Source organism: Temnothorax curvispinosus, unplaced genomic scaffold (assembly GCF_003070985.1).
Source record: "Temnothorax curvispinosus isolate PA1 unplaced genomic scaffold, ASM307098v1 QBEX01015622.1, whole genome shotgun sequence".
Lineage (NCBI taxonomy): Eukaryota > Metazoa > Arthropoda > Insecta > Hymenoptera > Formicidae > Temnothorax > Temnothorax curvispinosus.
Genome location: NW_020225402.1, coordinates 1 through 13266, shown reverse-complemented (window position 1 = coordinate 13266; position 13266 = coordinate 1). Strand labels below are relative to the sequence as shown.

Genomic DNA, 13266 nt, shown 5'->3' with positions numbered 1-13266 from the left:
GCTTCGTGGCACCGCCCCGCCGCCGTCACAAGGCGCGGAAATTCGCGCCCAGGGACGAGCCAGAGAGGCGACGACGAGATCTCCAGGGGCCGAATATTCATATCGTTTTCGCAATCTGCCTCTTATTTTATTTTTATGTAATTGTAATACGGGCGGCGCCTCACCCACACCACGACGAATCTTCGAGGGACTCCCCGTAACGGAAGGGGTCCGGGAGGATCAAGGACCGAGGAAGGGTGGCAAAAGCGGAAACTACTGGGATCCCGGACGGCGAGAGCAACGCGGCAGGTGTGCGGCGCGTGAGGCAACGATGGACAAGGCCGCCGATAGCGGGACCTCAGGCGCCTGGGAAAAACCCGGCCTCAGCAATTTGCCTCCACGAAATACCGGCCCGCGGGGTGGCTGATCACCGCCCCGAGGTCAAACCGGAGGCACACCGGCCAGAACGAAGTCCAGTCCGCTACCCAGGGACAAATTGAAGGAGTCGGGAAGGGGGTGCCACATCGATTCCGCAATCGAGCGGATTTAGTGAGACACTCTCTGGTCGTCCGTCGGCGAGTCCGAACGTTCTAAGTAAGATTCGCGATAGCCGCCCCGAGTCGGGAGAATCTGTTACGCTGCGACGATCCTTGGTACGAGGTGACGGCGAGGATTCCTACGAGAAGGCATTGCATCGGTGAGGTTGCCCGCAAGTAATAACGACATGTGAAGCCACGACGCCGCCCTCCAGCGCGCTCTCGTTCGGGAAAACGTTTGTAATATCGCGACTCGTACGGTTCTTTGAGACTGAGTATCGAATGGCGATCGACAGCGAGAGCGAAGGGCCTCAGGATGGTATCGTGGCCGCGGAATCATGATAAAGATGTGATAGCGAGCCTTTGGAGATCGCGATAGATTTGTTGGCGAAATCCGGTAATGCAAATCCGCTTTCGTGTAATGCCCGCGCTCGTGGTTGCGTCTCGCGCACACGGTGTTCACGGCGTATCGAATTACAAATATTACTTATGTTGGAATGTCGTCCGCGTCGGCACATTAATCGCGTCAACATGCCGTTCATGTTGGTTAGTTGCAGTAGGGTATTATTCGTGTTAGGATAGTTATGTTCGGATGCGTTGTTTCGGTAATTGCGTGTGAGAATTAGCCGTGCTGGCTGGAGAACGTTATTCGCGTGGTTTACTCGATTCTCGCGATAGGCTCATGGCCTTCATGACTGCGTGCTATTATTGCTTGCGGTAATTCCGTGTTTTTCCTCGCGTTCGTTCTAACATTTCGCGTCATGCCGAGTACCTCGACGTATCGTTCTTCGCGTTCGAAAATCACTAGAGACAGTGTACCGCATTCGATCTGAATGACTGGCGTTAACTTTAGTTATTTCGTACGTTAGATTAAGTCCGTATTTTTGCGTTAGTTATTGTATTCCGCGTCTCCTTGCGATCGCGCCGAAAGTTATCTCGCGTTATTGCGTTGCGTTCAGTCCTCATTACGTTGGGACGTGGCTTGCGCCACGATTCCTACTTGCGCTAGCTTAAGATAATTGGCGACAGAATTCTCGTGCGACTCTATACGTGGCGTTCACGCGCTCCGAGCGTGACGTACCGTCCCCTCGCGATCTTTCCGTTTACTGTCGATGTTTCATATTAATCATAAGTTTTATTCTACTGTATTTCTCTGATCTAATCACAGCGCATTCTGCGCGTTTACTATACGATAACGTAATACTCCGTTCAGTTCTGGCGTCCGCGCTACCACTATTTTTGTTGTTTTATTTCTGACGCCCGCGTGATTATTTGATTTGTCCGATTGATTGAAGCCAAATTGGCATTTATTGTTTCAACCGAGAATTACTAAAGAATAAATGTTATTCTTGACTTGTTAATCGCTTGAGTTCGTGGCCTTATTTATTGTGTGTCACCCCGCCGAATATCGCGCCCTATAATATAATGCCCTTCATCAACCTCGCCCCCAGCCCTTAGGTCGAGATAGCCATTTCCTCGCACACCGACTTACTTCGTTTTGCGTCTTCCCTTTTTTTTTGTTTCTCGCAGTTTCGCGGACGCGAATTTACGCGCCTGGCGCCCAACATTGAAATCGTTTCGGGAAGTGTCGGAGGTGCGAGCGAATCGTCGGAGAGGCCTATCACCTCTCTCTCCTTTTCCCCTTTTGATCCGGCACACGTCCTAGACCGCTCCGAGAGTGAAAAAGTCGTGACAACACATATTAGCAAATTAATTCCCTTATAGATCTATTTCGTGTACGTACATGTGGGCGGAATCCCTGTTTTGCCCATGCATTCAATAAATAATATTTACAATTATAATCATACAATTATGGTTAAAGCAGAAAATACTTTGTATTCATGTTTTCTAACACATAAAATTGTATATATATATATATATATATTGTGACGTGACAAATGTCACGTCCCTCACCCCAGATGGGAGATCGGCCGAGGGAGGCGTCAGGGATGGTGCCTCCGCCCGGGGCGGGCGGAGGGCGAACGTTTAAGTTAGAATTAAGATCTGTTACGAGCGTTACAGGTATCGAGGGAGCGCGGAGCAGATGGCCAAGGTCACGGAGTTTGTAACGGCGTATGCCGCACCGAGGGATTTACAGCTGGACAGCAGGGAGCTTCCAAGGACGGACGGTCGACGGACGGATCACGCTGGAGTCCACAGCCGGAGCAGCCGCTGACCTGTCAAGGCACCCACATAACCCGCACAACAGCACTGCAGCCCGGAAACGGAGAACCCGAGAGGGGGGACGCCCCGACAAAGGTCCCCGTCGAGGAACGGGGTCACCACCGGGGAACCGCCGCCGGTCGACGAGCCATGGACCGTCCAGCCTGGCCGTCGAACAACCAGATGATGAGTCGCGGCCTGGACAGCCGGTCTCACACAGGCGGGCTTTAAAACTATCGCCGGCGGACGACAGCGGATGCGGGGGGTGCCCTCGCAAGGCACGGCGACCGCCTAGAGGAATCGCTGGCAGGCCAGGGCGCAGCACCGACCGGGCTAGGGAAACCGGCGCGCGCGGGCGCGCGCGGGCCCAGCGTGGTTCCGCCGGGCCGAAGAAACGCCACTGTCGTGCGAGCCGCCATCCTGGTACCATCCAGCCCTGCGAGCCGAACGACGAGCTGCCGGAACAAGGAATCTATTGTAAGGCCACTGCTCAGCCTCCCCAGAGTAAGATCATTGTAATACTAAGGCCCTCCCGGGAGTCGCGTTGTGCCGCGAGAATAGATGAAATCCGCCGTAACCTGAATAATACCGAGTACCACACCGCGGGAGGGCCCGTGCGAAAAAGTGATCGCAAGTGCCCGTCTCGGGGATGCGAAAGTACGGTCGCCGACAGTCAGCGTGTGTGATTTCGTCGTGTGTAATTTTGTTGCGTGTAATTTCGTTGAGTGTGATTTCGTTGAGTGTGATTTCGTTTGCTTGACCGTGCCGTAGTTTCGGGAGGTTGCTCTCGCGCGTGTGAGAGCCTCGGGATTATCGTTGCCGGTTAGGTTTGCGCTAATTATAAGTGGATGTCCGTGCGTTTCATCGGGATTAATGACTCACGGTTGTGTCGCGTTTACGGGTGAGTCCATTCGTGCGTCTCGTGGGGAGTGAAGACCCCTAGCTCGGTCGCGGTAGATTGTAAGGAAATTGCGATAGTAATAAAAGTGGGACCTCGTGCGCTTGTTAGAAGTAAACGTTTTCAAGTATTTCGCGTTTGACCGTCCGGGTAGAATTCGCTGCAATTTATGTCGGGGAATAGTCTTGTACGAATTCGACCGTGATTGCCGTGCAGTTCAGCGACGGAATGAGTATCGCGCTCGTGGGGTGACACGCGGCGCGTACTCGAATTCTGCTTGTTCGCCGTGGAACACACATACCTTCCACTTATTATCTGCATTAAAATAAAATATAACTTTATGTTCCTTGTTACTCGGGTGTGTTGATTGCGCTACGCTCCCTCTCCTCTTCCAACCGCGATTAATCAAAGAAACCCACGCCTGAGAATACTGCGATCTCGTGTATTGTGGAGCGAGGAATCGCACCTGGCGCCCAACATTTACAACATAAAAGTATTCAGTCGAGCTACCATCTGGGTTTCGGAGAGAAGTATCGCGAGTTATAAAGAGATCTTTAGTAAATAAAGCGACGGCGCGCTCCTTCACGGCCGGCGAGACCGTGAGGACATCGTCGTTGTCGTTACAATATATGTATATATATAATATATATAGGACTCTCGAAATTTTGGAAATTCGTAATAGTATGGCTATGAGAGTCAAACGCATTTGTCTGTGCGTAGATGATCAGAATCACTGATTTATTCCAAATCCATTCCAAATAAATTACAATCGAACGTTTCAGCTTATAGATCGAGCCATCTTCAACGATATCAAACGACGAATAAAATTAAAATATTGCACAGTTCTCCATTCCAACGTGGTAAGTTTTCTGCTTGGAGATTTCAAGAAACAAAATTGAAAAAGACTACTAGATCCATATCTGTAAAAATAGTTACCTTATTACACCAAATATTAATTAAAAATTTTATGTTAACTTACCAAATAGTCTGGAGAATAAATGCATCAAAATAAGCCAAGCGAGGCGGGTATATAAATGTGGTGTGAACATCACAAAAAAAAAATGTATGATCTGTACAAGGGATTCTGAGATCCCGACGGCACGACACACGAAACGGTATTAACAGACAGATGTTTTAAGTCAAATTATACAATGTGTAGGTCAAATAAGTAAGAAATAAAACTAATAAATATTCGGTGTATAAACAATGTAAATTGTAAATGTGTAGGTTAAGTCAAATTATAAAACGTGTCGGTCAAATAAGTAAGAAAATAAAACTAATAAATATTCGGCGTATAAACAATGAAAATTATAGATGAAGCCAGTAAGAAATGAAACTAAATATTCTATCTATAAGCAATGTCAGGTGTACGACGCAAATTGTGTCTGGATATGGTTTACAATTTATTTAGAAACGTATGCATGGTGCATAAACTCTGTATCCGTTTGCAAGTTGAGACTATTCTTTTGTAACTTGATATGAGACATCTCTGAAACAAGTCGTTTTCCTAAATATCGTCGTTTCCTATCTAGAATTTCAACGTTCTCCCAATCAAATTCGTGGTCGAAATTAATTCTGTGTTCGGTAATAACAGACTAGGTGGTTGTATTTTTGCGAATATGGTTACGATGTTCCGAAATTCTAGTTTTTAATTGCCTCATCGTCTGACCAACATATGACGCGTCGCAATTTTTACATGAAATTTTATACACCACATTTTTATATGTGGTGTATAAAATTATATGTTGGTCAGACGATGAGGCAATTAAAAACTAGAATTTCGGAACATCGTAACCATATTCGCAAAAATACAACCACCTAGTCTGTTATTACCGAACACAGAATTAATTTCGACCACGAATTTGATTGGGAGAACGTTGAAATTCTAGGTAGGAAACGACGATATTTAGGAAAACGACTTGTTTCAGAGATGTCTCATATCAAGTTACAAAAGAATAGTCTCAACTTGCAAACGGATACAGAGTTTATGCACCATGCATACGTTTCTAAATAAATTGTAAACCATATCCAGACACAATTTGCGTCGTACACCTGACATTGCTTATAGATAGAATATTTAGTTTCATTTCTTACTGGCTTCATCTATAATTTTCATTGTTTATACGCCGAATATTTATTAGTTTTATTTTCTTACTTATTTGACCGACACGTTTTATAATTTGACTTAACCTACACGTTTACAATTTACATTGTTTATACACCGAATATTTATTAGTTTTATTTCTTACTTATTTGACCTACACATTGTATAATTTGACTTAAAACATCTGTCTGTTAATACCGTTTCGTGTGTCGTGCCGTCGGAATCTCAGAATCCCTTGTACAGATCATACATTTTTTTTTTGTGATGTTCACACCACATTTATATACCCGCCTCGCTTGGCTTATTTTGATGCATTTATTCTCCAGACTATTTGGTAAGTTAACATAGAATTTTTAATTAATACTTGGTGTAATAAGGTAACTATTTTTACAGATATGGATCTAGTAGTCTTTTTCAATTTCGTTTCTTGAAATCTCCAAGCAGGAAACTTACCACGTTGGAATGGAGAACTGTGCAATATTTTAATTTTATTCGTCGTTTGATATCGTTGAAGATGGCTCGATCTATGAGCTAAAACGTTCGATTGTAATTCATTTGGAATGGATTTGGAATAAATCAGTGATTCTAATCATCTACGCACAGACAACTGCGTTTGACTCTCATAGCCATACTATTACGAATATATATATATATACTTTTCTATGCCAACTATTCTCTGCTTAAACAAAAAGACTGTTTAACATATTAACAATTCACTGCTTTAAGACTTTCCTTCGTTCATACATGTACTATTTCCACATACATATTAGTCGTTTATGTTTTTCAATACTCAAAATAACTGCTGTATTTTTCAAACTATTTTTGTTAATAACTGTTTAATAAAAAAACAAGCAACAGCTAAAACCTTCTGAAGTATGACCTCTATAATATATGTCAAGGTCAAGGTAATAGAAGCTGCTTCCCCTACATAGGAGTTTCACTATTAATATTACACAGTAATTTAATAATAACAAACTCTTACAGATTTATAATAATAATTATTATTAAAAATGTTTAATAATATTATTTCAGAGTTTCTACAGTCTGGATTTGCTGGAATATGTACGTTTAAAAAGATTTTAAGATATTTACAAAATTGGAAAGGTACATGCATACAAAATGAATTAACAAATGTTAATCAATTTTTATTCACTGTGACATACAGTAATTTCACAGTTATTAAATCTCTGCCGTTATTCAACAATACATTTACTATGAAACAGGTAAATTTTATTAACAAATTTGTAAAAATATGAAGAATCTGTATAACATTCTACATTAATTTCAGATATGTCAAAGCAACATTTGTTTGCCAGTAAAAACTCATTACTGTCTGAAGTCATTTTCTGCATGTAACAGAACTAACATATCCAGCATATCGGGATTTTGCATGAACTCGATTTGTATCAACATTGTAAAAGGTTTGAAATATGTGATTGGTCACAATGGTTCCGCTGGTATCAACACTATTGATGCATATTTTAATATAGGAAATGCTTCTCATGCGTTTTATCAATATTTCGAGGTCGAATACAATTGGATAGATTTAAATGACACAAAAGTTTTCATTCGTAGTGGAAATCCTGGCTACGTAATGGGTAAGCCGATCATTGTTGGCGTTTCTCATGCTAATAAAAGCGATAATATTTTTTTCAACAGAACTGATGGATTTCTTACATTGCCTTTGACTGAAAAAAATGGAGAATGTGACCGAATTAATAGACATATCATCGTATTCGGTGAAGATATTAGATTAACATGCTCTGTCAAATTATTTATCAAGAATTTTACTACAATATCTTGCGCGGAGCTACAAAATCTGACTATGAGTCTTTTGCTAAAGAACTCTTTCTTAAATATAAGTCAACATTATAGTACTTATGTCTCAAAATTGGGTAATTTTTCCAGCAAAAATGCTGTTGATTGGTTGCGTGTTGTGTTTGATAGGATACCACGAAATATAGTAACTGCGCATACAATCGGAAAACGAATCTTATGTTCGGGATTAGTTACATCTATGCATGTGAATATCCTTTATTCTATGTTGTCAAAACCCAAAACATTGACGAATTATAAAATATTGGGTGTTGGAATTGCATTCAGCAAGGAAGAAGACGTTAGCTGGACCAAATGTGCATTAAAGAATTGTACAGATGTCCTCCATGTCAATATTATTTCTTATGTCAATTTTCATGATGTTTCAAAGCCATCCAAATACTATTTTGCTGGCGGGCCTAATTTAGATATCACATTACCTTATGATTTCTTCTATCCTTTCTTAAATGATTCAAGAATTATAGAAATACCAAATATATCGATTTTTTTAATCACATATGTATTATGGATATTATATTTGTATTTAATTTAGTGCATATTTATTTCATTAATTTAAGATTAAATTCTATTCATTTTTAGTTATTTTATTTTTGTATATACAAATTACAAAATCTGTACATCTAAAACTACGAATATTAACATTAACCTAAATATTTATTGTATTCTAGAATTCTCATATTTAGAGTGATATATCTGCATTTTAGAGGTAAAGAATCGTATCTCTATTATTATTAATTCAGAGAAGATAAGGTTTAAAGTTTTAAATAGGGAAATAATATACAAGGTGTTTAGCGTAACAGTCCCGCACTATTTTTGAAACGCTTTCGAAAAAAAAAAGATTGTAAGATAAGCATTTATCTGCTTTATGCTACAACTCGCAATTAAAAAATTTTTTCAGAAAAAAATTAATATTACATTCTGAAATAGCATCATACTATTTTTTTCCCATAATATTTAAAGAGAGTTTAAAACAAATTCAACACACTATCAGAAATGTCACTTCTATTGATATTTAATATTTGCAACATTATCTTGTGTGAATAGCAGTACTTATAAGCTCTGACTAAAAGTGTAAACATAAACATTGAAAGTTGTTTGGAAACAACTTTCGCAATGTAAACATATAATATCAGTATTCTTCGTTTTCTTTTGAAGTGGATATTAATCGTTGTTTTTATAGCAGCAATGAATCATTATTCTAATTCAGAAAAAGTGACATATGTGTATGTTATTAATATTTGGTGAATGTAAAAGAAATTCTCGTGAAACTGCAGTCTTGTACAGGGAGCGATATTCAGATAGAAATTATCCGTCAGAGAAAATTTTCAGAAACGTTGAACAGCAGTTGTGAGAAACTGGAAAATTTTCTGATGGAAAACGTCCTAATTAAAGTCATGTACAAATAATGATAGTTATGCAATAGTATTGACTCATTTTTATGTAAATCCACATACATCGATTCATGCTATTGCTGCTGATACGAATATAGGGGAACTGTGCCTAATATCGCCTTGTTTCTAATTCCGCATCTACGATATTGAGACTGTTACGTGTTGCATTCTATCAGTGAACAGTGGAAACTGTTGAACATTACTGCTTTGGACGATCTTTTGTTTTATTTCAATTGATATTGTGATATAAAAATTTGCGTAGCAGTTCATAATTTTAACGAAGTTTTGAAAATTCGCAAGAAATATCTTTCATTATTAATATAGCAAAAAAGGTATGTACTAAGAACGAATCTTATGTACCCTATTTTGAGTTGCTTCTATTTCCAGCATATATTGTGTGTCATAATTGTATTTTTAATAAAAATGTGTAAGGGTGCGATATTAGGAACACTTTTTTTCGATGTCGTCAAACGCTACTTTTTCTGTTTTCCTTCAGAAAAGATAGTTGAAGTAAATTTTGAACACGGCCATGGAGATTATATTACGATAATCACAGAATAAAATAATGCGGTTTAGTTTTATTCTTATAGGAGTTTTCAGTCAAGATTCTGGTTTTAGAAAACAGAGTGCGATATTAGATACAGTTTTCTTATTAGTTGGAAGTGTACATAAAATAACGGTTAATATGAATAAAAGGTCAAACCTGACCGATGATTTTGACCTTGACATATGTTGTCAAGGTCATCATCCTGAGTAACCTTCGAAAGGTTTTAGCCGGCGGTTGTTGTTTATTAAAAAGTTATTAATAAAAAAAGTTTGAGAAATATAGCAGTTATTTTATATAAAAATAGTACATATATGAACAAAGGAAAGTCAAGTTTAGACAGTATTGTATTTTTCACGCAAAACAAAGTTTACCCTACCTCACCTCACTCCTGCTTACAGGGTGAAACGAGGTTTATCATTATACGGTTCAGGTTTTCAACTTTTCACGTGGAAGGAGGTTCACCCTCCACCCCCCCCCTCCGCCTACATGTGTACTGTTTATACACACATCAGCAAATTACTTCCTTTAGCACTAATACAAATTGTTATATATTTTAAACTTTGTTCATAACTTTTTAATAGAGAACGACCGCCGCACAGTGGGGCGAATCTATCAGGAACCGGATATTGGACGAAAAAATTAAAAACGTATGATTCAAATTTTGACGAGATTTTATGTTAATATATATATTCTAAACTATAAATAAATGTACTTAATTGATTTTATAATAATTAATTTTATCCCTTGTTCTTTCCTCAAAGTGATCTGATAAAGTATGACATTTTCGTGAATACTGAAATTTCAGTAATTTGATAGGTTACTTTCTAAAGTCTCTGCCAAAAGCATAACTGCGAATATGAGTTAAATGCCTATCAAAACTTATTTATTAGGTTTCAAGAAACATATTTCTTTTAGTTTTATGTCATTTAAATATTATTATATATTAATAAATATACACGACATATTCGACTATTAAAAAAATTTTTACTTTAATATTCAAACAAGAAGAAAGTTTGTGGAATGGGGTGGAATGAGGTAAACTCTGCTCCATTTGATAGGGCAAAGTGTCTAGTTTTTGGACATATATGGTTATTCAATCCCCTTCGTCACCCTTTAATAAGAAAATTGACATCAAAATTCACTCGACATGGTCGAACGTCCACGAATAGCTCAGTGGACGATGTTCGATCATGTCGAGTGAATATGGATGTCTATTTTCTCATAAAAGAAAGACAAAGGGAGATATATAATTCGTTTAAATATTGCTATTTTATAACAATTAATTACATAAATTAATAATAGCAATACGATGAATATTATTTGATAAATATATTTGGAGTACCGCGCATTCTGTAAATTCGTGGGCCAATCAGATTGCTCTACGTTAATTATTCGTTCTCCTCGAGGGGGAGGGAAAAGGAGAGGGGGAGAAAATAAAAACCAGCGGGGATAAGAACTTTTCGTCAATCTTTCTCGATTAGTAGTCGATTAAAAACGCGCTCTGTAATTTCTTGTCAACGCCAAGTTGAGGTTAGTTTTGATTTTTGTCGTTGCTTTATACAATTCACTTTGCATCCTTTTTAAGACACAGTGAGAATATATAGAAGATTATACTTTAACACACTCGCAAAATGGAAAATTTCCGAACAAATAGTCAACGTTTTAATTGTATGCGTACAAATAATGTAGATTTATCAAATTACGAGGCTTTAATAAGCCGCATAACATTAAAACAACCTGACTTTGATACGCGGATCTAGCTCGCGGTTGGGCTGGGTTCGAAGGAGGCGCGGAGGAACAGAAGCGAGGCGGGACTGACAGAATGAAGCGTATCGTCTTTGATAACAAAATAACAAGAGTTTATTCTACATAAACAAATGCTCGCGAGGTGCAGAGTCGCAATGCACAAGTATTTACAAGGATCTGGTGTGCGCAGAGTACAATGTCGTGACGCACGCGGAGACGCGCGAAGCGAACCGGCGTGGCACAATGAAAGACGCGCGTGAGTACGATTCTCGCGGGATGGCACTAGCGGCCGGGTACACGCGTGATGCGATCGCGACGGATGATCGGTTCGCCGCGAGCGGCGCGAGGTATCTTGGTACGGGCGGAGCCGGTGCTCCCGGCGTCGCGGATCGGGGCGCGGTAAAATGGCGCGAAGCGCGGACGCGATGATGAGATCGCGATGATTTCACTCGGATGGCGGCAGGATCGATCTAGCGCGAGTCCGACCACCGAGAAGCGCTCGGTGGAGGCAGAGTGCGGAGGCTCTACTCCCGAGGAAGGCTGCGAGCGGCTAGATTGAGGAAAAAGGCGCGAGTCCAACCACCGAGAAGCGCTCGGTGAAGGCAACTCTGCACGGTGGCTCTACCCTCGGTGGAAGGCTGCAAGCGTCTGGAAACGAGACGGTATCCGGCGAGACACACTTGGTGGAGACAGAGAAGCGCTCTGCCCCCGTTCGGATAGCCCTGTGGATGAGGAAGCTGGTCGTTTGCCGAAACACGCTCGGTGAAGACAGAGTATGCCAAAAGCTCTCTACCCTCGTTCTAGCTAGCTGCGGATAAGCGGATGCGGGAGTTCAAGATCGGTGCGGTCGGTGAGCAAGTTGATCGTGGAATTGCAATTTGCGTTAACAACGCTTGGTTTATATACACTGTGACGTCCTGGGTGATGCGAGGTGGCTCGATCCGGCAGAATGTCTCCGTCGAAATCAATTTTTATGGGTTCTTCTTCTTGCAGTTAAGGAGGTAAAACCCCAGAATAATTAGCTGTTGGTCGGCGATGTAGATTATGGCTCCTTGGATCCGTCGAAGGTAGGTAATTCAATAATCTTTATCTTTCTTTTGATATAAAAGAGTATGATATTTATTGTAGAACTTTTACGATACAAGTGGCTTATGTGGGAGGATGGAACAAGTATAAGATATGTGACCTTTCCTGGCTCGTTCCACACTCTCCGTCGAGAGGGTGAAAGATTCCGCTTTTATACAATTTTGGAAATGGTAGTGAGAGGTGACCGCACCTCGTTACAATGAGTCATAAGGCGTTGTCTAGCGGATGTGAGTCTACTTCTAGTGGTGTGGCTCGCTTGCCAGCAATGAGTCATAGGGTGGTATCTTGAAATTCATTACCTTATATGGTCATGCGTTGCGTTCTGCTTCGACATGTCCATATATGGTCTATGCGAAGACTAGATTCACTCGAATGAGTCATACAGGTGACTCATCTGAATTCTTTTTTATTCTCTAGTCTAACAGCGATTTGTATTGAGAGCGATACCTTCTTTCATTATGAAATTTCAATATGACTTTTATTATAAAGGAAAATAAGAAACCTTTAATATTTTAATTTTAAAATGTGCAAATATATGTTAAATATTATTTAAGTTTCTTCAGACATACTTTACATAGGGTAGAATAATTCAATAGTACAATTAAAGTCATTATTATTAGTATGTCTAAAGTATAAAAGACATTGCTCTCTTCGTCTAACAGTTAATATAGTATATCTGACTCTCTCTTTCTCTCTTTCAGATCGTACAATACTCGCATCTCGCTCGGATTCGCGTTCCTTATGCTACGCATATACAATTCTATCTTTTTCAGGTTCGTGAGTAACGCTTCGGCACTTGACGCTCGATATTTATACTAATTTTAGTAAGTATATATATATTTGTTAATAATAATATTGATAAAAATGATTTTAACAGTGGTAGTGATGCTTCTAATATCTTGTTAATAATGTATCGTGCAGGTAGGAATGGTCAGCATTCTCATAGTACAGGAAATCAATGAAATTAAATTGTTTATATA

General features: G+C 40.0%; 1 protein-coding gene across 1 annotated transcript; it reads left to right on the top strand.

The window, feature by feature from the left end:
- The first annotated feature begins 6811 nt into the window (after positions 1-6811).
- On the top strand, positions 6812-7447 carry LOC112465894. The gene is made up of 3 exons (XM_025033665.1): positions 6812-6903; positions 6969-7278; positions 7340-7447. The coding sequence occupies exons 1-3, from the start codon at positions 6895-6897 to the stop codon at positions 7366-7368; spliced, it is 348 nt and encodes a 115-aa protein (XP_024889433.1). The 5' UTR covers positions 6812-6894; the 3' UTR covers positions 7369-7447.
- Positions 7448-13266: the final 5819 nt, after the last annotated feature.